Genomic DNA, 26945 nt, shown 5'->3' on the forward strand with positions numbered 1-26945 from the left:
GCCAGAGGTATCTTCACAGAGTATCCCCATCCTTTCTACAGTTAGAACTTTCTACAGTAGTAAAACCATTCATACATGTACAAATGTAAACTTGAGATGTTCTGCTTTAAATGTTTTTCTGCTACTACCTTTTTTCCTCCCTTTCTGAGATTCTGGTAGTCCTAATGCCACAATACCATGCTGTCTGGGATCTTCTGGAGGAAAAAAAAAAAAGTTTGGGTAATGCATTTGAAAGTCTGATCTAAGTTGGAAGAGCACAATGGCAAGGTGCTTAATAATCAGGGTTGAACAGGTGACAGTCTGGAGGAAATGCCACACAAAAAGTTTTCTGTGTTAGAGTTAGGATGGTCAAATATTTTTAAAGCATGATTACATACAGGTTGACTTTGAGGGATTTGATACTGTCTAATAAACCTCCACTGTCTCTGAATCTGTAACTTTTGGTTATGGCTAAGTACTGAGTTGCTGACTGCAGAGAACTTCCACAGACATTGTTGAATTATATATGGCACGGCAAGAACTGTATATGCAGAGGATGACTTAGGATGTACTCTTTAAATATTTGGCTCAGTAAAATGTTCTAAAATTTGATACTCTGGTTTATTTCATGGACGCAAGTATAATCCCAGTTATTAAAAAAATCAAATATGTGTTATTCGGGTATTAACCTAGATGTCCTGCAAAGACTGGAGTTTGGTTATTGTACTTTCTGAGATCACCAAGTCCTTGGAGAGGAGAGAATTGAAAGATCTTGATATGTCAGTGTGATTCATGTGTCTTAAAGGATCTTGGGCAAATCAAGAAAGAAACTGCAAGAGAGTTGTTTCTAGAGTTATTTAATAAATTTAATTTCAGATACTCTTTTTTCCAGAAAGGCAAAGATGTACTACATTTACAGTATTACCTAAAAGTTCACAATTCTCTCTTGCCTTTTTTTTTTTTTTAGAATCAAAGCAAAAGAAAGTCCCAGACATTACAAGATTTCTGAAGGGTTCACTCAAATTCCCCTTCCTCTTTTTACAAGGATTCCCTAAGGTTCCTTTTCTTAGGGTCAGTTGTGTGTCTTTCGATTACTGCCTGCTATTTCTTCTTTTTATCTATTTCAGTGTTATTTTCTGACTAATGAACAGTTAGTTGACCATAATTCCCAGCACTCTGAATCAGCAGCTATTTGTGCAAATCTAAATATGCGGGATATGGCTTCAATCCTGCAAGTTAAATGACAATATATAGAGATTGAGGAAGTAAGAAGCTGAAACACATGAAGTGTGTTGATACATGGTGGTCATGATGTGTCAGTCACATTAGATCAACAAATCTGCGTGTTCCAGTTCTAGCAAAGTAGATCTCTTTTGCTTACTTTATTTCTATTTTATGATAGTGTGAAATCATAAACAGTTACTTCTTTTTTCTCTAAATGCCACTTTCAAAGGTAGGAGACTTTAGTACATAACTTCAAGTAACAGGAAACATTGGAGACCCTAAATTCTTTGTGTTTTCTGACTCTGATCTTGCAGAGCTGAAACAAAACCACTGAACAGCATTTTCACTGCTGTTTCATTATAGCCGTGATTTTTTTTTTTAACACTTTAATTATGTATTCTTGATTTTTACAAGTATGTGTGAGTCTTTATCTGGTGATGTAGTCACACCTTAAGAATTCCTGAGAGGTGGAAATAAATAATGTGAACTATTACTTTGTTTTCCAGTGTTCCATTTGCCCGAGTGCTTTTTTTTTTTTTTTTTCCTTTTTTTAACTTGGGCCCAGACTCCATTGCCACAAAAGAAAGAACTGGAAGAACTCTACCTATTCAGTCACATCTATTATATTGTAAAATGTGGAAATGGGTAAAGTAATTTATCTGATTCTAGTCCACCTAGGGATTACAATAGGAAAAATCTATTTTAGAAGAATATAATCTTTAAATATATCCTGATTTCTCTAAGCAGTCATCATTGTTTGGTTTGAACATAAATCTGCAATTGCTTGGAAACACAAACCTTCTGTTATCCAGATGCAGCTCAGCTGAATAAAATGTGCTGTTACATCAAGGAGTACAGATTTCATGTTAGGGAAAATTCCCTCTAAGGCTGTCAAAAGTAGTGTGCTTTAAGAAAGACCTAACTGTTTCTGCATTTCACTAGAAAGTTGTGTTCTGTTATTGCCTACCGGTAACTTCGGTAAGGAATTAGAACTCCAGCGGTGGGCTCTAACTGCCCAGCTACCAGTGTGATTTTTGGGTGGAGGATCAATGTGATTTGGGGGAGAAAGTTTTGTTTGTACTTGAGAGAGCAGAGCAAATTTTAGTATAATTTGTGGGTTATTCTGTCAGTGAGAAACACGAAAGTAGGAAGGGACAGTAAACAGAGGCTGTAGTTCATGGGGGGAATTAGCTCAAATGGTAGAGCGCTCGCTTAGCATGCGAGAGGTAGCGGGATCGATGCCCGCATTCTCCATTTGCAACTTAACTGTGTCACTTTTAAGTAACACTACTGTGACCAATACTTCATTTTTTTCAGTTACCAGTTGTAATTTTTTTGCTGTTTTGGAAAAGAGAGGCTTGTAAACTTCTATTTTGTCTAAAATTAGTGTAACTGCCTGCACAAAAAAAGAAATAAATTCCTATTAATGGGTTTTAAGGAATGGAATACAAGCACACTGACAGATACCGCTGTTTCTTCTGATTTTTTTGCTGTGGTGCAATATTAGTTCACTGTTTATACTACCTTACTTTGTGGGGCTATTTTAAATTTAGATGCATTTTTCTGTAGCAGTTTTGTAAGGATTAAGATTAGTCAATTTTAAGAAGCACATGCACAATATGAATGATTTAAATTGTTAATATTGATCAAAGATGAGCATTTTTTTTAAAGTACAAATTATTTTCTTATAATGGCTTGAGGAAGAAATTGAGTGAAATTGTGAGAGATTGAATGTCGCTTGAAACTCAGATTAGGAGCAAGTGTGTCATGCCCATCCTAGCTACAACAGGTGCAAGGTAGCTGGAGAGACAGTAATTCTGTGGTGAGCTGATGATTATATAGACAACTACATACTTTTACATCTTCTTATAGAGAATTTCACTAAGTTTTCATGTAATTAAAAGCAAACAAAATGCTCACATTAAAATTAAATGCACTTGTAAGGGACAGAAGTGAATTTTATTTCCTGTATTACAGAATAACATTAGTATTAGGTCGTTTTGTGAAGAAATAATTTTTCAGAGCTCACAAGTGTAGTCTGCTGATTGAGATTGTTTCCTGTTTTATTTGCTGTATGAAATTATATATATTACTAGCTATATATTTTCTTTTACAAACCCAAACAATTTATGGAAGAAAATCTTACACTGCTGTAGATTCTCAGTCTCTCAAAACACTGGAGAATGCGGGCATCGATCCCGCTACCTCTCGCATGCTAAGCGAGCGCTCTACCATTTGAGCTAATTCCCCTTGCTTGATAACATGAGGGGTGGATTTACTTCTGCTGAATCATAACTTGGCTGCTTTAGATATAATTACTTTGTTGAGTCAGTCTGCTAATTTAATAACACTGAATCATCACTGTATTTATGTGGAAAGCCTGTTAGCTTAGAAGTCAGAATACTCACTTGACATATGAGAAGCATACCGATGCATTTTCTGCTATGTTAATTTGATAAAACAACACTTACTTTCCTGAACAAAGCCTCCTCTAGTGTTTATTGAGGAAGGAGAGAGAACTACTTTTTTTCTTCTGTTACAATGCAGATACCAAAAGACTTGTAAGTCTAGAAAGTGTACTGGTAAAAGTCACTGAAGGGCAATGAGATTTTTCTTCTTGTTTTCCAAGTCTTTTTATTTTCTTTTCCAACTTTATTTTCTAATTAGCTGTACGTAAATGGTAAATATAATGGTTTAAAAGTTCGTGTTTATCATAGTTCCTGGAGAGAAAGTATTCATTTATATCTTCCTAAGTTATATTCTAGGTATTTCTACCGTTCTGTATTGACTTGGATGATTCAGTTAAAATAGTATTGCCTCTTAAATATATGGGGTTACTAAAAACATTTTAGAAATCTAAAAATTCAAGTGTAGTTACACTAACTGACTTTCAGTAAGAAGCACATTGGCAAAGCTCTATTCCCAGGTTATTAAATCAAGGATTGCTTTCTGGATTTAAAGAAGGAAAATGTAGTTTACAGTGAGAGTGGTTACACTGACATACTCTGAAACAATAAAGGCAATGAAAAAGATATAATAAAAGATTTCTCACTTTCTGTTTAAACGCAGAAAAGTAAGTTCTGCTAGTGAAGTAAAATGTGTGCAGTAATCCAACAGTACATGCGCTGGCGGTTTTCCCTAATGGATTTAACTTACTGGATGGCAGCATCCAGTCAAAAGAAAATAAATTATGAAATTTAGCATCAGCTGCTTACAGCTTGTCTAAAGTAAGGTAGTACTTCAAATCTATCACAATCCAGATTCTAGGCCAAGATGTGGAACTAAAACCACAGTGTCACTGCAAACGTTCTCCTAGAATTTAAATATTCTTTTGCCTTACCTCAATCTCTGCACAACAAAACAGAAAAAATTGTTCTTACTGTTTCTCGCAGTACATTGTAACTGACTTTATCTACCTCACTGGAGTAGACTTAAGGGGAAAACAAATATGCAGAAGTGGTTTCAGTCCTTCTCACAGGCACACATCTTAGGCTCAGTGATGGCCCACTGCATGTCTGCAGCTGGGAACCTTCCCATATCATATTTCACAAGGTTCAGCTCTTTGTACAGTTTCCTTTATCTACCCAGTGCAGTCTGAGTCAGTAAGAAAACGGAATATTACCTTTCTCCATTTTTCACCCCCAAATCTCACTCTGTTGCCACTGAAAAGGCCTAAAAGCTCGGACAATTCAGCTCACCGAAAAAATTTGATGCCAAAGTCAGATAAGGGTGAGGAAGGACGTCTTCAACAGTACTATTTTCAGTGATTAAAATGTGTATTTCATGTAATTGACAGCCCATTGTTTTGTGTTCTTGAATTTGTTGTGATTGGTAAGTTTTCATGTAAGATGATGAGTAAAAATTTCTAATTTCTCCACTTGGTTGGGAGAACTTCCTTAACTACATGGCTGAAAATAACCTGACCTTCTTAATTACATTTTCTCATTTCTTTAGGGTATTTCAGCTGTGAAGGCTTTGTGTCCACATACTTTATGTCATGGTTTAACCCCAGCCAGCGACTAAGCACCACGCAGCCACTCACTCACTCCCTCCCCACCCAGTGGGATGGGGGAGAAGATTGGGAAAAGAAGTACAACTTGTGGGTTGAGATAAGAACAGTTTAATAGAAAAGAAGAAACTAATAATGATAACACTAATAAAATGACAGCAGTAATAATAAAAGGATTGGAATGTACAAATGATGCACAGTGCAATTGCTCACCACCCACCAATCGATGCCCCATTAATCCCCAAGCCAGCGATTCCCCCCACCCCCACTTCCCAGTTCCTATACTAGATGTGACGTCCCATGGTATGGCATACACCGTTGGCCAGTTTGGGTCAGGTGCCCTGGCTGTGTCCTGTGCCAACTTCTTGTGCCCCTCCAGCTTTCTCGCTGGCTGGGCATGAGAAGCTGAAAAATCCTTGACTTTAGTCTAAACACTACTTAGCAACAACTGAAAACATCCGTGTTACCAACATTCTTCACATACTGAACTCAAAACGTAGCACTGTACCAGCTACTAGAAAGACAATTAACTCTTTCCCAGCTGAAACGAGGACACTTTAACACAGATCACTTTGATGCATCTCTTTGGCAACACTAATGTAAACTGATAGAAGCCAATTTAATCAGGTTTGACTTTTGCTTTCTAGATGGTCTTCTTAGGGGACATTGGGGCAAGTGCGAGTTTTGTATTCTCTTCAAGCTGCTCCACTGCATTGTCTGTGATGTGACTTCCCTCAACATAGAAGCAGCAGCTGCCCTCTTCAAAGAAGTCTAGTGCGAGTTGGGTGGCACTGAAAGGCCGCAGGTCGTGAGTTTGTCATGCAAGTTAGCATGAAGTGCCTTATCACAGTACTTGCAGAGTTTGTCATCTTGGACAAAAAAATTAGACAAGCTCAAGGTCAGATGGTATTAAGTGTTCTGAACGGTTGCTCTGGCATTACTACCCATGATAAAGGAGCAGAGTCAGTAAAAGGAAGGCAGTTTGTGTTTGTGGCTATTAAATACATGGTTGCGGTGAGTGTGTTGTGAGGGGGAATTAGCTCAAATGGTAGAGCGCTCGCTTAGCATGCGAGAGGTAGCGGGATCGATGCCCGCATTCTCCACTGGTATGTTTTGTTTGTTGTTGGAGAAAAAACAGTTAACTACAAAATATGTTTTCATGTATTGAACTGGAATTTTAAAGTAAAATAAGTTCTTATTTTTTAGATGTACATGGTTTATTTCTTAAATCCTGGCATATGTTTGATTAGAATAAATTAAAATAATTAACTAATATTTAAAAAAAAATAGAAACTTACTTTTGTGGGGAGAAAACCAAATGCTGGAACGTACTTCCTCTAATGAATTGCAAGTAATGAACTTTTATTTTATACACCTGGTTTTCTGGTTTGTCTCGTTTCTTACTACTTTGTTTGAAAATACTAAATGAAATGCTACAAATTCATTATTTGACACCTGTTTTGGAATTGAAGTTGAATGTTTTCATTTGTGAATAGAGACCAGAGCAAGAGAGAAAACTATTTTATATGTGGAACTGCAATTTTAAATACACCCTGAAGATCACAGTTTTGTGGTCCCTATCAACAGTAAGAGGGAGGGGAATTAGCTCAAATGGTAGAGCGCTCGCTTAGCATGCGAGAGGTAGCGGGATCGATGCCCGCATTCTCCAGTGTTTTGTTAAATAAAAATTGTTATACCTAGAAGTAGAAACTACCAAAACAAAGTATGTACTATTTTGGTAAAATGTTGATTTTGTTTTAAGTGGGGTAAAACTGATTTTTTTCCTTCCTCTCTTCCTCCCTTCCTTCCTCTGGGAGCTTTACTACTAAAATCAGGCTTATATAACTGCATATGTCAATCCTCTGTCATAACTGTTGACTCTTCCTGGCCAGTTTAAGTCAAATTTGGCAGAAAAAGAGTACTGCAATATGGCATTTTTGTAGGCTTTATGAAAAACAACGGACAAATGATGGTTAGAGACCTGAATCAGCATGTCTTCTTGATCAGACAGTGGAAAATAGCAGTTTAGGAATGCCTGTTCTTCCCCAGCTCTCCATTGTGGCCTGTCCAGAAATATAGGATCTTCTTTTCATTTAGCATCTTTGTGAAGCTGTAGTATGAGCTGGATCAGTCAATTCAAGTTTAAGGGTAAAAGGTGTCACCTCTTTCCCAAGTCTGTATCCTACAAAGCACACTACAGCAACCAAGTCTTTTAGCTATGGCCTGTGTGCAGGTTATAATTGAGCTCCTTACCATTCTCTCCTGCTTCTGTTTTCGCAGAGCTGCTTTTAAGAGGCTAATGCCTGCCACATTTGTCTTAGAGCTTCAGAGATAACCTCGGCCATCAAACTGATTCACTGACTTCCCCTAACACCTTATTAGTTTCTCCTTTTGGTCCTTCTCCAGATGTTGTGTGTTTCTTTATGGTGCACTTCCCCCTGACCCTTTTAGAAGCAGCTGCACAGCAAGTGCAGCTTTTTAGATCTTAGTGACCTGTGCTGCTAAATCTGTTGTGTCTTGAGCGTTAACAAAGCACCTTACAGTGTGCAAGAAGGCCTACTCATTTCCTTACAACTCTCTGTTCATGGCTGAGGAAGAAAATGTATGTGGAACTAGCAAAAGACTTGTTATTCTACTTCTTGGCCTGTCTCCTTATACTTTGGAGGCTGAAAACTTAACCTTTCCCTTGAACTCATGGGCACACCTAAAAAAGAGTGTACCAGACTACTTTCAATATGATTAGTAGTCAGAAGATGCCTAGAATGGTCATACCAAATGCCATCATTCTGACAACAGTCTGGGACATGCTTATACCTACTGCGTACACACTAATTTTCAGCAGGGTTGTTCTCAGTACACACTGTGTTGGCACTGGGTTCTTGTCCCACGAACATCCTTTAGTAAAGCTGCCTTATAAAAAATGATTCCTGATCATTCTCTTTGATATGTGATTTCTTATCAACTGTTGTAAGAAGCATGGATGAAGATAACTTACACATCTGTCTCTCAGGAATATCTAATGATGAGCCTTTTCAGAGAAAGAATACCTTTTCTTCTTTTCGGATGACCACTGAGTATTCCAAGATCTCTTCAAATAAGTGAATAGATTGATTTTTTTTTTTCCTTCTTTCTTGTCATGAAGTGAAGGCAGAGTACGCAGTTTGGAGTATTTCTCAGTTACATCCATCTTGAAGTTTTGCCCAAAGGGTTATGCAAGGACTCGAACCTGCTTGTTGCACTTAAATAAAACAGGCCATATAAAGCAGCTGTGAAAGGTCTACATAGCATTTTATTTTTCTATAAAAAAAGCACCACACTTGGGAGCATTATTGTTAATCCCAGGGGAAATAGCTTACCTATTGTGGTCATTCTCAGGTTTGCAGTTGAAACAGTGTTAAGCCTGCTTTAGCTTCCTCATCAGCCTGGGGCTGCTCTTTTCAGTTATTGAGAGGAAGCTGAGAACAGTAAGTATTTAGATGGATTTCTACAGCTAGCCCCTGTATTGCTGAGAAGCTGGATCAGGCCCATAATTATGTTTACTTTGTATTCATTTGTTTATATTGACTTCAGTTTGGTTGGAGTGTTTATGTATCATGCAGATTCCATAAGAGACTCTTCTAATAAGGGTTAGGGAGACAATTATTTTTTAAAAGTGACAAGAACTGTGTGATCCTGGTATGTTGGCGTTATACAATGATGGAACATGAGTGGAACTGTCAAGCAAGCAGATGTTGCCAAGACTGTTTAGAAAGATACTGTAAGGAGATGCCCAATTAATGAAAAAAAAAAATCTGCCTATATAATGGCCTTAGAGCTTCATCGTTACTGAGTACAAGCTTAAGAGCTTTATTACTGTTCTTTGCATACTGAAAGATGGGCTAAGAACTAGCTGGATTATGGAGGTGCCTCCCCTTTCTTCATCTTCCCACCCACATGTACATGTATTGAAAAGCAAAGATAACATATTATGTGACTAAAACTGAGATGTGGTCATAAATACCAATGCAGGTAGCCAGCCTAGCCTTCCTATATTGTTGGAGGTTGGAAGCTCAGCTCACTGGATGGACATGATGTGCCTGGATACATAGGCTCAATTGTCTCTTAATTCTCTCCGGCTTGAAATTGTGGATGTAGTAATGTGCAGTTATGTTCTGGAATGGTATTTGCGTTCTCCTGGTTCAAGTCTGGATCTGGTGCTGCTGGAAGAGATTGGCAACTGGAAAGTGCTCCTGGCTTATGACTAAGAACCAGAATCAGGAAGGAAATCTTCCCTGGCTCCCAACTCAGTAAGCTTGTGCCAACCATTTGTTCATTGGGTGAGAAGTGCCAAACTCCAAGGGGTCTGTTGTGGTTACTTCTTTAGGGGACGAAGGAAGGAAATGACACTTGAGTACTACAGCATTGGGCAGTATCAAAGACTATGACAAGAAAAAATAATTTTAGGAACAGCCAGTTTATCACCTTTTTTCTTTTCTTTGGTGTCTGAGGTGTTCAGAACTATTGATGACTGTTTTAAGCTTTTTAGTATCTTTAAGAATTAGACAGGTAACAGCTCACAAGTCACAAAAAAACTTGCACAAGGACTGTAATAAAGTTGACCTCTTAAAATGGAGGAAGGGTGAAAAGCTCCTCTACTTCCTAACATTTGTTTTAGAGGTCATCAGAGATACTCTCTGATAAATCTTGCACATAAGAAAGTTTAGTTGCTTTCCTACACCTAGTTATTTGTCTTTTTAAGAGTCTATATATTATTGTACCTGGTAGATTTCAATAAACAAGGCTAAGAAGGACTATACTGCTCTTGCTTCAGAGCTAGGAAAGGTTTTAATTACTAGAGGAAACCTTCTTATGATTTTCTTGTATTCTGTCTGAAGTATTTGATGTTTGGTCAAGACTAACAAAGGAGTCTTAACTAGATGCATTGCAAATCTGATCCAAGTTGGTCAGTAAGTTGCACTAGTAAAAGCCTGCTTCATACTAGAAAAAAAAATTGTATGGTTAACAGTTAAGAGATAGTTGGACTACAAAACCACATCAAAAATATGTGGGGTTTTTAATCACATTTATAAAAGAAACCATGTACCCTGAAGATGTAGCAAGATCTTCAAAACAGATTATGCAGGCATTACAGTGGCTCCCTGGTAAGATTTCCACTCACAAAATACGGTAATTGGAAACTCTATGCTTCATTAGAAAAGGGATTCAAATTCAGGCAAAAGCAATCCAAACCTACTCCTACCCTATCCAGTTAAGAGGTGGGACATGATCAGGAGTCACTGAACAAACCAAGGAATGTTTTCTCTGCAATCAAAATATAGGGCACAGAGAGAATGCTTTAGGGCTCTACAAAGTAATTATATAATTAGTAGGTCTCCTGCTCAGATTTTATTATTTCTTCTAAAATACTTTTCATAGCAGCAAATACAACTCTCTTGTTTTATCAATTTGGAGTCCAAAAGATGCCAGTCACAAGGGGAGTCTGGTTGTGCTTATTGGATAGACAAACTACACGTCAGAAACCTTACAACCTACAGTTAACTAGCTTTTTGGTTTTGAGCATTAAATAATTCAAGCTGGTGCCAGGCTGGCTGTAAATGTGATTGTAAGGCAGCCATGCAAACTGAAAATTGGATGACAGCCTCCATATTGACTATCACTTTACCTCAGAGATGATGAATCCCATGATTTTTAAGTAAACTATGCGCGTATTTTTACAAGACTACAGGTGGTCTTGCCAAATCAGAAAAAAATGCAGAATGCTTACTTTCTTCAGTCCATATTGCTGTATCCAGACAGCAGCTCTAATTATGAAATTAGATAAACACAGAGCAAAAGTGGGATAGAATCACTTCCCTGACCAGCTATTTGACATGCAGTCTTCAGTACACTTTCTTCTTTTCCTGAAATAATCCTGGAAGTCCTAAGGCTTTCTAAGAAGACAAAACTGCAATTCCAGAGTGACTGCCAAAAATAAGACTGAAGCTTGATGAGGCCAACTATAACAGTCTTAGGGAGTGAGTATATCATCTCAGTTATGATGGGCAGGGGATAATCTTGACACATGTTTCTCAGGAGTGTACAACTGTTCCTACTGAAGCACCTAAAAAAACTGGGGATAACTAGGATCAAATCACTTTCCAATCAAATCTGTGCTTGCAGGGAAATGAAATACCAGCTTTGAAACCAGTAACAGTGGTAGCAAATGACATTTTTCAGTCTGTCTTGTACTGGGTCCTCACCCACCCCAAGTAACTGGTGATTGCATTCTGTGCTAGAAAAACACAAGAGTGCCATTCCATTTCACTTCACCAGCAGCTTCTTTTTATAGTGTTAGACAAGACAGCAGATCACTTAAGCTATGGTCTGTCAAAGAGACTTACTACAAATAATTGCTGCTAGTAGGCTTAACTTTTTATTACGCCTCTTGTAGAATGTACAGAGGACTTTAATACCTTTCTTCTTTGTTGTTTCTGCTGTTAAGAATATCAAGTTTCTGGCAGGAGTGCTTTCCCCTGGTTCCCCTTTAAATTACTTGAGTTTTTAAAATGAGCTTAATTGTAACTACTAACAGCATAGAGTAAATACAGCAGTAAATTATGATACACAGTTTGAGACTATTGCATAGAGTAAGGAAAAGTCTAAGTAAATTACTTTCATCGTCCTTTTGCTTTGTGTACATTTCAAATTAGCATATGGATGGTTAAGATCTTTTAATCAGATATTTTTTTTAACCAAAAGACTGTTTACAAGCATTTCCATTCTCTATCTACCTAATTATAGAGTGGCACTTGCAGTCCTTATTTAAAAAAACACTACAGACTGAAAACAAATCATCAACTACTACATACAGGCTTTAAGAGCCACCTAGTGGGATGATTCTGCAAGTAACCCTGTAAACACTAAATAGAGTAATTCCTAGTAAGTGTTTTACTTTAAAAAAAGATGGTGAATTGTCATCTTAAATTGAAAGGGAGCTGAAATCTGTTTTTACAAACAAAGCTTTCTTATGTTTCCTAGAACATTTGATTTTGTGGCTATGCAATTCAATATACATTTAGAATTTGCAAGCAGATGAAGAACCCAATTTCTGTTTTGCAGGAATAGCTTCCATACTGACAAGCAATTTTAATTTGAGGAATTTTGCTGGCATAGCCAGATGCATCACTATTTGAATTATGTATTTTTTCAAAACACTAAATCAACTTTCTTAAACTTAAAAACACATTTAAGAAAATTTCATGGTGGTGTTTTGTCTGACAAGAGGAGGTACCAAGTAGTTAGGAAGGGTAGTCTTGTTATAGCTATGAGAGTGGAAAAACAGGAGAGAAAGGTTTGTGAACTGAGGTAGTACTTCAAGGACCAAGCAGTGTAAATGGAAAAAAGTATGCAAGTGATGCTTTCAAAAAGTAAAAAGTAATTGCTTAGAACTGTATCAGTCTCGCATAAAAGGCAGATACTAACTCTGAAATAAAGGTATATTACAGTGGGGAAGGAAAGAAGAGGTCCCGACATGGTTGTTTTCTAAGCAAAATAACTAGTAACATGGCAAAGAAGAAAATATAATCCTGTGAGACAAGTGCCACTAGAGCATCTATTATTCTGGTATTTAAGGGAGTTTGGAATTTTATTTTACAGACTCTTCTTTTGAGAAGTGTCAAGCTCCTGAGATCTCAGCTTACCTGTATCTAACTTTTAAGCCTTGCATTAGGGAACCTAGACTTCCTCTACAGAAAAGCACAACATGAACTAAGTCCTTCCAGCCCATAAAAGCCACGAAGATGAGATGATCGTGACTTGTTTATTAGTACACAAGACAAGGGAAATGGATGTGGCTTAACCTGATGCTTCTGGCATACATTGTATTTTTAACTCCAGGACAGATGGAGAGTTCCTCCCTTGTACCAAAAAACCAAATCGCTGAAAAGTCAACTACAGTTAAACTATCTTGCTCATACAATGAACCAGTAGCAAGAAAAACTAGGTTTTAAAGTGCTCCTTTTCACATGGGGGAAATTTGCTTCCCTTCTGTTAGAAGCAGTGGCACAGAATACAGGAGTACTTACTTCAGCTTAAAAGGCCTAAGTGAGCAGTTGAGATCAGCCTGGTGCTGTCTGCACCGAAGTGAATTGGGGGAACTCTTCTGCTAGCTCAGCTGTGAAAACAATAGCAGCTATTGACATGCAATGGCTGAGAGCATCTGCCCTGCCTAGAATGAGGGAAGATTCTCCAGTCATGTGCTACTGGACCTTGTTATTTCAGGACTGATTACATGAGATTACACCGAAGATGGGTAACTGAATTTATCCAGTCATGCTTAAATGTGTAGTAAGAAAATTTGTTTTCAAGTAGAATCTATCTGCCTTTTTTACATTGAGGAAACTACCAAACTATGCTCAAGGGGTGGAGGAGGGAAGAAAAAAGAAAAAAAGCAAAGCTCCTTTCACATTCTCGGAAAGCTTCCTAGAATTTGCAATTCTAGACTGAAAAATGCTCAGCACAGGATAGGCTCATTTTCACCAGAAATAAATGCTAAAGAGCCCTTTTAAGTCCAATAATTTTATTTTGGATTACAGCAATACTAGTAGTCAAATTGCATCTACTAAAAAGTCATTTAAGATGAATTTTTACAATTCAATTTGAAATACATACAACATTGTTAACATGTTCTACAAAACCTCGTAAACATATGTGGCACTTGACATATTAGTAATTACATTTAGCTAAAATGTAAATAGCATTATTCAGCTAAGGATTTTTTAGGTTCTTGATAATCTCTTGTGCTGACAGAAGTGCCACTTAATCGCCACTACACTTGTCATACCAAACGATAGCCCCAAATCTTGAAAATCTTGCAGACTGGCAATACAGCAAGTAAGGCAAAGTAAACCCATGACAGCTGACTTGCAAGGAAAAGCTATGCTTGTCATAGCAAAATGATAGTCCCAAATCTGAAAGATCTTGCAGACTGACACTATTAAGTAAGGCAAGGCAACATAAAGCTGTGACAGCTAGCTTGCAAGGAAAGGCTAACTTACAGCAGTCTAACAGTCTTTCCAGTCACAGTCAAGAAGTCATCATCAGCCAAGGCACGAAGTGCTTCTTCAAACATTTCCTTAGTGACAGCCTTAAAAAAAAAAAAAAAAAAAAGAAGTAAATCAAGTAAAGATGGGGGAGTGGGGGAGGGAATACTTTAAAGACTGTAAAAATACCTTACTTCCTTACTTCCTACCAATTTCCTTATCAGGTTTTTTAAGCTTTAGTATGTTCTTTTTGTAATTTGGAATCTGGCCCAGAACCCTGAAGCTGAGCTTGCTATTTCAGAAGCCAGAATAAACGAAGATACAGCAAAGATTCAGCTCGTTTATCTGTAGAATTGGCTTTCTGGTCACGTCAGCTGAAAAAGTTAGTGTCTCCCTTTCCCTCCATAATGTGATTTGAGAACAAGATAATGTTGATTTGGAAAAACGTCATACTTTTAAAATAAACGAAAATGTAAAAACAAAGCAGGAAACTTACTGTATCAGACTGTGCTCGGAGATCATCAAAAAGCTGTTGGTATTTCAAAGCTGGTGTTTTACCCTTTGACTGGATAAGCTTCCTCAAGGCTTGAGCCAACTCCTCTTTCCGCTTACGAGCTGTTGCACTCATTCCTTATAAAAGAAAGAAAACACCTTTTAGAAATAAACTAAGGAGGACAGTTACATTTAAAAATTACAAAAGCCCAATAGCATCCCAGCCTTATCACTATGAAAACACAAACCTGTAGTGAGAATGGATATGTCCACAATTCCAGTCCTTGGATCAGTAGCAGACTGTTTCAGTGCTTCCCTATGGAGGCGTTTTGCTTCTTCTACATCAATTGTTTCAACTTTCTCAGAAAAGCGTACTTTAGCATGCGCTTCTGCCAGTCGGATTAGAGACTCAAGCTGTCGAGGATATGCAGAAACCATTCCCCTGCCACTACCAATCTTCCTCATGTCCACATATGCCTGAAAAGAAGAAACATTGACTATTTCAGGAAATCCTGTTATATCTATTATTTGCAGCTGAAACCAGGACACCTTCATCCCCCACCTCTTATTTCAGATACAAGCAATTCTGGCAAGCTGTTCCAAACACTATTTCTGCTCATATACCTTCACAATTCTTCTGCAATGAAGGATAACCACATCACATGTACACAATTCCCTTATAAAGCAATTAAGCCACAATAATGAGTCAAGTTTTGAATCACTTTAAAAACTTAGCACTAGTCTTAACATAACAGTGCTTCTGTCTGTACTGACACATTTCAGTTCAGTAGAATTTTATGCTTTTATTAATGTAATAGAACCAAACCCAACACATCTGAAAGCTAACGATCAAAGCGCAGAATGACTTTTACACTGATCGCTGGTGATTTTTAGAGCTGTTTGAAGAGTCTTATAGAAAAATTATATAAAAATAGGAAGCATACACATGAGGGGATTTTGCCATTTTTGACAAGTCAGTAACGACTTGGAACATTATTAACAGCAACTCCTTTACCTCAATAAGGGCTTGGCTTGCTTCTTCACTTAACCTGGGATTTACGTAACTACGAGCATATGCAATATAATCCCTCAATACTGCCATATCCATGTATTCCTCCTCCATCTTTTCTTCACTTTGGTAGTACAGTGAAACCAAATGGCGAGCAAGACGTCTGTCATAAGCTTCATCACGTGGATCCAACATTAAAAAGATCAAGTCAAATCTGAAGGGGATAAGAATCCACTGTAAGTGTGTGTACCTTTTTGCCTTTTAAAGTAGTCTGGTTTAGGGGTTTTGACTTAACAAGTACAGGTAGGAATTATTTGATTATTAATTCCTACTCTAAGTAGGAATTACACTATTAAACTGAAAAGTAAATTTTCTAGAATTCTGAAAGTACAGAAGAGCATAGTGGATTTGCTTTCACCCTATGGCCTTGAAACTTTGAAAGCGAGATGTATTCTACAACATTCAGATCCCCTATTCAAGGCTGACAGTTTTTTGTTTTCTTAAACAAACAAACAAAAAAAACACACAAAAAAACCCCCCAAACACCAAATACACAGAACTTGCTGCTAAAGAAACTGCCGTGAAAGGCAACAGCAAACAGGGCACATACCTATATAATTATTTTAGGCATATAAAAACTGTAAGTAAATAAATAAATATATTTTAAAAAGTACTTGCAGTTTAATCCTGAAGAAAATGGTTTATCAATTTTACAAACAATATATTCAACTACACTCAACTATAGGCAGACATGAATAATATATTTTTAGTGAGCCAGTCATGCATTTTCATAAGCTTAAATCCTATAAATGGTGGAATTGAGATGCTGCTCAATCCTAGTTTCATGCAGTACACCTGTACTAAGGTAGCATTTGTCACTAAGCAGCTAAATTAAGCAGCTCTTAACTGAAATCAAAGCTCTAAGTGTTCTCGGAATACCCAGTATACCATCAGCGTACTTCCAATTTCCAGTTAGCGTGGGAATTCCTCACAAGATGCAACTGCAGCACATAGTTTAATTTTCTATCAGCAGACACTAAATGTTGCTGTAACAACTATTGCCCAAAGGGCTAGCACTGCCACCTCCCCAACTGAATTTTACAGAACAACATGAAGCAGGCACAGATCTTCAGATTCTACCACCTCCAGTGCAAGTTCCCTCATCATCAGCATTTCACTTTAAAAGTTTTATAGAGCTAAGAAAAACATCCTGAGCTTTTGTTGACATTATCAATACTGTAAGTTTCAAAACAACTCTTTTCTAGGAGATGATTATGAAACAACAGAAAAACAACGACATAGAAGTAAATGAAGAGATCCTACAGATAGATCTCATTACATCTGCTCAAGGTCAATGTCTAAATACTAAAAAGGCAGTTCTCTGCTCACATAGAAGCTGTAAGAACAGCATTTAAAAATAAGTGCTATTGAAGTTTTCCATTACACTACAAGGAACACAATTGTTCTGTTTTACTATATTTAATCATTTTCACAAGAGGAAGTATAACATCTCATAAAAATGAGCCATGCAAGCAGGAGTTCTGTACCTTGACAACAGTGTATGAGGAAGCTGAATATTTTCAATAGTAGTCTTTTTCGGATTCCACTGTGATTCTATAGGGTTAGCTGCTGCTAGGATAGATGTACGAGCGTTCAGTTGGCAAATAATTCCAGCCTGTCAAAATGAAAAACATTTCTGAAACCAGCTGCAACTATGTGCTACCAAGACTTCTTTCCCCCAACTTCATGAGATCACCAGTGTTATTAAATGGGTTCTGTAGTAAAAAACTGCATTGCAAAATGCTTTTAGAGTAAAGCAAGAACAAAAGCATCTGGAAATACTACAGTTTGCAACAAAAGCCATATTGTTTTGTAAATTACTTGTTACATAATCTAGGATTGATCCACTGACAACAACAAAGTGTAATCCTTTGTTGTTCTGGTAACTTTTCACTTTCAACTGCTTAGCATATACCATGCTTAGTGGAAAGAACCTGGAATTAAACAGGTGCTTACCTTTGCAATGGAGAGAGTCTGCTGTTCCATTACTTCATGTAGTACTGATCTTGTGCTTTCGTTCATTTTATCAAACTCGTCAATGCAGCAGATGCCATTGTCACTAAGTACTAGAGCACCAGTCTGAAGAACCAGTTGCCGTGTTTCTGGATCCTTCATCACATATGCAGTAAGACCAACTGCACTTGAGCCTTTGCCAGATGTATACTGGCCTCGAGGAACCAGGTTATACACATACTGGAGCAGCTGTGATTTACTAGTACCAGGATCACCACAGAGAAGAATGTTGATCTCTGCACGAAAATTGCCTCTTCCTGTGCGAGTAAAATCCTTTCTTGATCCCCCAAAAAGTTGAAGCAGAATGCCCTATAAAAACATTCTCTTTAAAAATCAAAACATCACCTCTTGTATAGCCAACAGAGCAAATCCAACTGTTGAACTGAAACACTGCTAAAAGTAACACAACTCAGACATGAAAGAAAACACTTGACACTATTTTTAGAAGTCTTTAAAAGGGTTCATCCTTTATAGATATCCTCAATTCCAGTTAATTACAAACATATAGTTAAACTGCTAGGTCCTCTGAACTCGGATTCTAATTAAAGTTTAAAATTAGATTCGTTCCAAATGAGATTCATTTCAAATCTATTCCAAAACTTATGTAATGAAAATTTTGATAACAAATTCTGCTGACAATAGGAAAGCCAGAATAGACTATTGTTTTCCCTAAGGCTATGTTTAATCTAGGACCAAAGTACTATTACCTCTTTCATTTCATTAGAAAAAAGTGCCATTTTTATCAGCTTTTTAGTCAAGATTAATCAGGTATCATTTTCTTTTCAGGAAAACTGCTTTACTGCATACACAACATTACTTAAAAGTTCTTTACTTGCCCATAAAGATGAAGTTTAAGGTCTTTTATTTCACTGGAATTTACTAACACTTCCTCCTTTATATTTCCTAAAGAAAGCATATGCTTGCAGTGTTTGTAAAGAAATAAAAGTAACTAACTTCCAGTATTTTGAAAGTACTAGAATTATTAGTACAAACATATGCTTGTAATTTTATCAGTTAGCTAGAATGATCAGGGAGGATTTTTTTTCCTTTTCAAATTTACTAGATTGAAAATTCACCATTTCCCAGTTTTCTTTTTGTATTTTTTTTCATCTAGCAGCATATATATGCTAGAAAGTCAATGAAAAGAAGTGATAAGTCAGTGACAATGACAGCTGGAAACAGCAAGGAAACCTGTACACTACTTCACGTAAAGCCTATGCACAATTTCTTACAGCACACAAACCTTGCAGAGGCATGGAGTGAGCTATTTGTATTAGTTATGTTCTCATTCACTTAGAACAACTTGTGGAGGTCAGTAAAACCTGTTCAGTAGTTACAAGTATGACCTGCCCCATTTGATTTTCCTTGAGGTCCCCAATATAGAGTATTGGTGTTCCAATGCATGGGGGTTTAAAGCACTTTCAAGTATTAAAGATAGAAACTTTGTATGTTGTTGTGAACAGATTTTTGTCAGAACCTGAAGATCTCCCTTGATGAAGGGTCCCCTAGCTTTCCTCAACTCCTCCCACTACACCCTGATGTGCCTTATTAGTATGGTGAGGAGGTAACGACAAATGGAATTGTCATTATTGTATTTCCATTTCATCAGGAAATCATTGTATGGTTTTGAATTCAACTTCTAGCCATTTCAGAAATGAAATGTGATAATGTATAAATCTATAAAGTAAAAACAAAGGAATATACTTGAAGAGGATTGTTTGGTGTCTGACATTACCTTGACACCCACTACTGACTGTAGTTTTTGCAGTGATAAAGTTGTACCTCTGCTGAACATTTATTGGAACAGTCACTTCTTGGATACATCTAAGTAATTGTTTTAACATCCCTAAGTCAGGGTCAACCACATGTCATTTTAAAGCTACTGTTCTCTTGTGAATGCCTCTTTTCAGCAATCACTCACTATGTTATAGCTACTTTTCTTTTTTTTGATCACTAGTAATCTGAACATTCAAGAGACATCCAAGATGAATACTGCAATTAAGTTTTCTGAGTTCTGCTGCTTTCCTACCTTTTCACTGTCTTCCCTCTAACACTCCTTAATAACATGAAAAGAATTATGATACACTTAGAACCAACTCTATCCTGACAAGACCATGGAGTTTTAAGACTGCTCAAGATACAGTTTTTTGAATTTGGAAGCCTCAAGAAATTCTTATAGCAAACAGTAACTACAAATGTACTTGCATATTAATGCACTTCTTACAAGAGAAATACAGAATTTGATTCACCTTTTTGATATCTTCATGCTCATAAATACTTGGGGCCAATGCTGAAGAAAGTCTCTCATATATGTCTGCTTTTTTAGAAAGCTCTTTTAGCATTTCCACACGTTCCTCTGCAAACATTTTTTGCTCCGTTTCCTCATCAACACCATGCAGGCGTTTTGCATCCGTCTTGCGGTAGTGTATTACATCAATGTGGGTCTTATAGACAGATTTTACGTTGCTGATCCTTGGATTAACTCGAATTGGGACTGCCCTGTAGATGCCTAAATACAATTTTTAGTCACAGCATTAGATATGAAGAAACATGTAATTCCAAAACCTGAAAATTTTACATCTTCCCTTGAAAAGCTTTTCAAAACAGCCTGAATACTCTAGTCAGTTTATCTCCCAGTATGAGTAAGTCATGTAGAAGTCAATGGAACACACTTAAGTAGTCTAGACCCTATTTTTGCAGGTACGATGTTTAACATTCCTATCACAAGTGTTCTCAACAAGGAAAATGCTTAAGCATTTTTGAAAAAAATTAAGGCTTGATGCTTTTGAAAGTCCTGCTCTAATGTCTGAAGTCAGCATTTCCCCCTTTTATAAGTGCCAAGTTTAATAATAGATTTCTAATGCATCTCTAACAACTAGCAGTACAGCAGTTGTTTTAAAGCAAAGTGGTTTATAAAAATGTGGTTGCAATATCACAAGACTTACTCTATGTTACGACTCTCCTGGCAGCAGACACTATTTAAGATATTGCCTCTTCCTCACCTACATTCTCAGAATGACTGAACCAAGGTCAGACAATCGGGAGAGCATCTAGTCTAACCACGGGCTCAAACTGGAGTCAACTAGAACAGGTTGCTAAAGGCCTTTTCCAGTCAGGTTTTGAACATCTCTAAGGATGGAGACTCCACACAGCCTCTCTGGGCAACCTGTGCCAGGGCCTGACCACCCAAACAGTAAAAAAATTCTTACGTTTACCTGCAATTTCCTGTATTTCAACTTGTGCCCACTGTCTGCCACTGGGTACCACTGAGAAAAGCATGGCTCTGTCTTGACACCACCACCTGCCCCAACACCAAATCAGGTATTTATAAACACACTGGTAAGACGTAAGATCCCCCTGAGCTTTCTCTTCTCCAGACTGAGCAGTCCCAGCTTTCTCAGCCTTTCCGTATATGACGGAGGTTCCAGTTATCATCATGGCCCTTTGCTGAATTCACTCCACTATGTTCACTCACTCCAGTATGTTCACATCTCCCTTGTACTAGGAGAGCCCAGAAATGGACCCAGTACTCCAGGTGTGGCCTCACCAGTGCTGAATACAGGGGATGGACCACCTCCCTTGACCTGCTGGCAATGCGCCTCCTAATGCAGCCCAGGAAGCTGTTGGCACCACAGTCATCTGGTCTATCAAGCACTGCTTCCTTCCAGTTTTACTTTTGTCTGCCAGTTTGCTGAGGGTGCACTCTGTCCCATCATCCAGGTCATTAGCAAAGATATCCAACAGTGTTTGGCCCCAGTATTGGCCCCGAGGGTACACCCATGGTGACCAACCTGCAGCTAGACTTTGTGCCACTGATCATAATGCTTTGAGCCCAGCAGTTCTGCCAGTTAAATCCATCTCACTGTCCACTAATCTAACCCATACACCATCAGTTTGTCTATGAGGATGTCATGGGAGACAGCAATGAAAGCCTTTCTAAAGTCAGGATAAACAACATCCACTGCTCCAGTCACCTCGTTGTAGAAGGTTGTTACCCACTGTAAATCCCTGCTGACTACACCCATTCACCTTCTTGTCCTTCATACGGTTAGAAATGGTTTCCAGGATTACTGGTTCTATCACTTCCCAGGGTCAAGATGAGGTTGACTGGCCTGTAGTTCCCCAGGTCTCCTTGTCCTAGGAGGGACAATGGATTTCTTCCAACATCTTAGCCAGTCACCATCACTTTTCAAAGATAACCGAATGGCCTTGCAAAGACAGTGGCCAGCTCCCTCAGGACTTGCACATGCATCCCATCAGGTCCCTTTATAGACAGTTAAGATCAGTGAAAAAGTAGGATGCAAATACTCAAACCACATTTTACCTGTGACATTAACTCTATCACCCGGCTGAACTTTATCAACAAGGTCATTGTGAGCAAACAGCGCAACCGTATGCGGGGTCTGTCCAGCTGGCATATCTTCAGGAGACTCCTGCAGTTTGATCTAGCAAAAAGCACTTAAGTCTTAGTTTCAAAAAAGCAAAGCTTTTCCACAGAGCATACAACAGAATCTTGTATTACCACAATCTTCAGCATCATTTTGAATCAGGAACATTGCTCAAGAACAAAAAACTCCCACCCAAACAGCAAAACTGATTACTAATAAAAAGATACGATGAAAATGAGAATTCTGTCAGTTGCTACTGGTATGGCTAAAATGCTGTTACAGACAAGGCTCATCTAGTCCAGATAGAAGTGGACATACTATATATAAAGGGGCTTCTATACAGAAACATTTAAGATGTGTACATAACTTCATTTCATCCTTTTAATGCATTTCTTCTCCAAAGTAGACTTACCCTTTCGATAAGTTGTTTCACTCATTTTCACGTTACAAAACACTTTTCCCTTCTCAAAACATTCAATCTCAAGATAACATACATTAATGCTATTGATGCTAATAAAGGGGGTGGGGGAGCAAAAACTATAATCTGTTTCATTTTAGCCACTACCTAAGTGCAACATACCATCTGTTTGTCAGAGAACATGGATCGATTGTGAATCAGTGCCATACTGTGCGTTGTGTTACAGTTCTTGCATACTGATGGTTCAGCAATCCTGCCACGATCGATTTCTACTCTGGTGGTGAAAGCGCAAACCTGGCATTTAAAGAATGCTTCTTGCATCTCTGGAATTAACTGGGAGCTTCTGATGACCATACCACTGATGGTGATAAGCTGATCAATATCTACAAAATACAGACCCATGTCATGACTTCATACTCTTAAATTTAAAATAACCTTCAAAATTTCACATTACATTAGTTTTCAGGTGGGAGGTAGACATTTGGATAGGTACTAGTATTTTGTTTAAGACAAAGCAAAAAGAATCATAAATGCATAGTACAAATATTCTAAATTACATGAGTATTTATACAAAAGAAAGAATCCTTCGTACTTGCAGTACTAAGAACATGAGTAGCTGATGCCAGGAAAGATTTCCTTTATGAATAGATTATTCTGCATTTGGGCTCTAAAGCATTTGCTTCTGAAACAGACTTACATAAACAAAAGACATTGGTCTGGATGGACCACAAGTACAGTTTTATATGGTCTTCATGTAATTCTATGTTAACATTCAGTAAATTTATAAAAATCCTTAAGATTCTTTTCTAATGTGGTAATCAAATTTTTACCTTCAGGATTTAGACTTCTCATATTCCTAGTCTTCAGTGCATTATAAGGCCTTACTTGAATTTGATGTTCTAATATTGAATCAGGGTAACGATCAAAAAATATCTCATTGACAGCCATGTCAAAAGTTGGGATAACTTCCTGTGTAAAATTATTAGAAACAGTTAAGCTTACAAGTTAAAAAAAAATAAAAAACATAGAATATAGCATTTTTGCATAAAGCATTTTATGTGCTGCTGATCAACCAGGAATGACTAAAAGTTATGCCAGCTAAGCATTTTCCTACATAACAGAAAACTTGCTGTTTAGGTCGGATTTAGTCACTTGAGTATTGCAAAGGGGAAAAAAAAAAAAAAAAAAAAAAAAAAAAAATGTACAAGACTCCAGACACTGCAGCTTACCAGCTAGTTTTGCATGCATGAGGTACCCCCTGTAATATCTGCAGTTAAATACTATGAAACAAAACATTTTATTTTAAGTAAAATAAAGAAGCCACAGAGATTACACTGAACATACAAAGTACACATTGCATTTAAACAAACATGTTAAAAGCCAGAAATGTGAAAGAGCCACTTGAAAGCCAGAAAACAAGTGCACTACTTCACCTGAGGATAGCAGATCAGTTGCCTGTAAAGATTTTCATCAAATGATCTTAGATGGTCACAATTTACATTCAGGAATGGTTCTCCAACCATATTAATCTGCAGGGTATTTGAAAAGAAATCTTTAGCTCAATGGCATGCAAGACTAAAACAGAAAAGTTATAGATTTCGCTGTGTTACAAGTACCTCTTCAAGTCGTTGCATATAGCGTGGCTCATTAAGATCCAAGCCAATGTCTTCATCCTCTTTAGCTAGTGGATCAATGAAGCGCTGAAGAAATTTCTGAATTTTAGAGGTAACAGGGAGACAGAAAGGAAAGATGAGCAGAATTTAGTAGTACAAACGCCTACTTTGTATCATATTCAACTAATATTTGTTTAAATCAAAATAGCTTTTAATTTAAAAAAGGGGAAAAAACAAGTTGTTAACCTACCTGGAATTTTTCTTTGCATGAGGCTACATTAACATCTGTTCCCCAGATAACAAGCTTTTGTCCAAGAGATTGCTCAGTTGCTACTACATCCTCAGCCAGCTGCATGGAAACAAATTAAGCATAGGTAAATATACATAGCTGTTTAGAAGGAAGTAGTCAGATTCAAAATCCAAGGCCAATCTACCTACCCCATCTGAGTGTAAATCGACTTGTCTGGCTTTACGCGCAGACCCGAGATCCGGCCTCTGCCTAACCGGCGTTCCTCGTACGCCACTTCGTGGAGTACCCTCTACCCTGGAGCTGGGTGTGCCATAAGTCAGAGGTGAACTGATATCGAAGTCAAGAGGAATAGCTATAAAAAAATGTTTTAGTGTGATTATCAAGACATTTTACGCTTAGAGCAGATTGAAATTCAGCCTGTGCATTCATCTCATCATTCTTTCAACTCTACTGTCATAAAACGAGTAGTGCCAATCAATTCCAGTGTTTTGTTAAAACAGAAACAATAAAGATACTGCAAGTCTAACTGGAACTTTTCTTTGCATTAACATCTCTTCTGAAAGATCCCAAGTTCTAGTAAAGCTTTGCTAGAAAAACTTTAAAGCGGTCCTGCATTTTGAAACTACATTGGTGTTCAAGCATAAAAAGTCAAAATGCAGCATTTTAGATGAAACCCATTTTTAAGTATTTTTGGGGCTGTAAAACAAGTGACACGACACCTACCAGCTATGATGACTAAAACCAATCCTAATTATAAAAGCAAGAAAGGCTTTTTATGGCAATCACTCTAATTCTTTCTGCATTAATAAGTTTATCCTTTCCAGAAGGATAAACAGAATTACACAGAAGGATTACACAGAAGAGTAATGCAGATTCCCCAATCCATACTCCCACGATGACCTGCAGCTACACCAGCAGATCTGCGCCCCTGCCACCAACTCCCTTCCCATACTGCTCGCTACGCCAAGCTCGAGTGAGAAACTCGAGACAAAAACTCATTCTCTCCCAGAGTATTCTTCAGCCGGATCCGTTCTCTGTGCCGGCTCACTACACCACAGCGCAGCAGGCGTGACCCGAGTAGCGTGGCCTGCCCAGGCCCCGGCGTACCGGCGTGGCGGAACTGCGGGGGGCTGGAGAAGAGAGCATCGGGGCCGCTGGGGCTCTGCAGGTCGGCGGGCGGGGAGGTGGGCATGGGCTGCAGGTCTCCGGTGGAGGTGGACTCCTCTGTCCGACGCTTCTGCGAAGGAGGAGACCGAGCATCTTGCGCTGCAAGACACAAGCAGGCCCGCAGCCGGCGTCGAAATCGTCGCAACGCCGCCGGAGGCGGACCGCGGTACGGGCACGGCGGGTGGACAACGAGGCGAGAGCCCACCAGGCAGCCGACACCCGCCCGCTCCCCCCCAGCCCCCACCTCGCCGGCGCCGGCGAGAGCCGCGGGCTGGCTCCAGCTGTGGCTCCGGCCGCCGACCCCCCCGCCCCTGGGCTGGCTCCCTCCCACCAAAACACTTACGAGTCGGGGGGTTGCTGCCCCGGCCGCGCTTGCCGCCGCGGCGGCGGCTGGGCGTGGAGACGGGCGACGACATGGCGCTGCTCCAGCTCCCGCGGCGGTCCTACCTGCGGGGGGTCGACGAGAGGAACGCGAGCCACGAGCCCGGAGCCCCGAGCCCCGAGCCCCGAGCCCCGAGCCCCGGCCGGCGGGATTCCCTCCCTCCCTTCCTCCTTCCCCCTTCTCCTCACACACGCCGAGCGCGGAGCTGCCCGGGGGGGTATCGGGGCAGCGACCCCCGCCCGGCGCCAGGGCGCGCGCCTACCCACCTCTGCAGCCCCCAGCAGCTCCAACCACCCCAGGAAAGTCCGCGCCAACCGAATCGCGAGCGCGCGCTCTCGCGGGCTTTCTGACCAATGGGGAGGCGCGATCGCAACGGCAGCGCCCAACGGAGGGAGAAAGGGGGGATGCGGGACGGAGAAGGAAAGGAGGAAGGAGGTCAACCCTCCGGGCCCCCGAGGTGAGGGTCGCGCCCTGCTCGACCTGCTACAATAGTTACAGGAGTACATTGCAGGGTACTCCTTGTGCTACGAGACGGAGGCCGTCTTCAGCAATGGCAAATCGCTCCCCACCCCAAGCCCAGAATGGAACCACCCCCACCTGACCGAATTTCGCGGCAAAACTAGTCCTGCGGTCTGGCAGGGAGGCATGGGGAGGTAGGAGCAGCCCATTCTCCGAGGGGGGGAAGCTACTACTGTACGTTCGTGTACTGAGCCGATCCTGCGGCAAGAGACATAAAAATGCCCTCAAATCCTCTTCCCTTCCACGGCCTGTTAGACGATCGTGCCGCCCGTGGCGCCTCCCTCTCCTCGGAACGGTCTGGCCGAGGTCTACCCGCGTTTCTCCGGCCCCCGAGTTGACAGGTCCTGATGTCACAGCTTGTCCCGTGTCCCGTCCGTCCCCCCCTCCCCCGGCTGGCTGTGT

General features: G+C 39.3%; 1 protein-coding gene and 4 non-coding genes across 6 annotated transcripts; 3 read left to right on the forward strand and 2 right to left on the reverse strand.

Annotated features, from left to right (window-relative positions):
* The first annotated feature begins 2384 nt into the window (after window positions 1–2384).
* TRNAA-AGC lies at window positions 2385–2457 on the forward strand. Its single transcript has one exon. It is a non-coding gene; the product is annotated as a tRNA-Ala (tRNA).
* A 923-nt stretch (window positions 2458–3380) lies between these two features.
* Window positions 3381–3453, reverse strand: TRNAA-AGC. Its single transcript has one exon. It is a non-coding gene; the product is annotated as a tRNA-Ala (tRNA).
* Window positions 3454–6242: 2789 nt separating this feature from the next.
* On the forward strand, window positions 6243–6315 carry TRNAA-AGC. The gene has a single exon. It is a non-coding gene; the product is annotated as a tRNA-Ala (tRNA).
* A 493-nt stretch (window positions 6316–6808) lies between these two features.
* Window positions 6809–6881, forward strand: TRNAA-AGC. Its single transcript has one exon. It is a non-coding gene; the product is annotated as a tRNA-Ala (tRNA).
* A 6882-nt stretch (window positions 6882–13763) lies between these two features.
* On the reverse strand, window positions 13764–26908 carry MCM4 (minichromosome maintenance complex component 4). 2 transcript variants are annotated; one of them, XM_041122935.1, is made up of 17 exons: window positions 26714–26908; window positions 25986–26089; window positions 25583–25741; window positions 24664–24827; window positions 24476–24574; window positions 24229–24324; window positions 24046–24141; window positions 23443–23581; window positions 22775–22995; window positions 22131–22251; window positions 20056–20315; window positions 17750–18115; window positions 17281–17408; window positions 15740–15947; window positions 14973–15201; window positions 14729–14862; window positions 13764–14336 (listed from the first exon to the last, which is right to left on the reverse strand). In XM_041122935.1, the coding sequence occupies exons 2-17, from the start codon at window positions 26056–26058 to the stop codon at window positions 14244–14246; spliced, it is 2586 nt and encodes an 861-aa protein (XP_040978869.1). In that variant the 5' UTR covers window positions 26059–26089; window positions 26714–26908; the 3' UTR covers window positions 13764–14243. The 2 variants fall into 2 exon arrangements, with proteins under 2 accessions (XP_040978869.1, XP_029866847.1); XM_030010987.2 differs by having other exon boundaries at window positions 26291–26729.
* Window positions 26909–26945: the final 37 nt, after the last annotated feature.

Source organism: Aquila chrysaetos, chromosome 4, assembly GCF_900496995.4.
Source record: "Aquila chrysaetos chrysaetos chromosome 4, bAquChr1.4, whole genome shotgun sequence".
Classification (NCBI taxonomy): Eukaryota; Metazoa; Chordata; class Aves; order Accipitriformes; family Accipitridae; genus Aquila; species Aquila chrysaetos.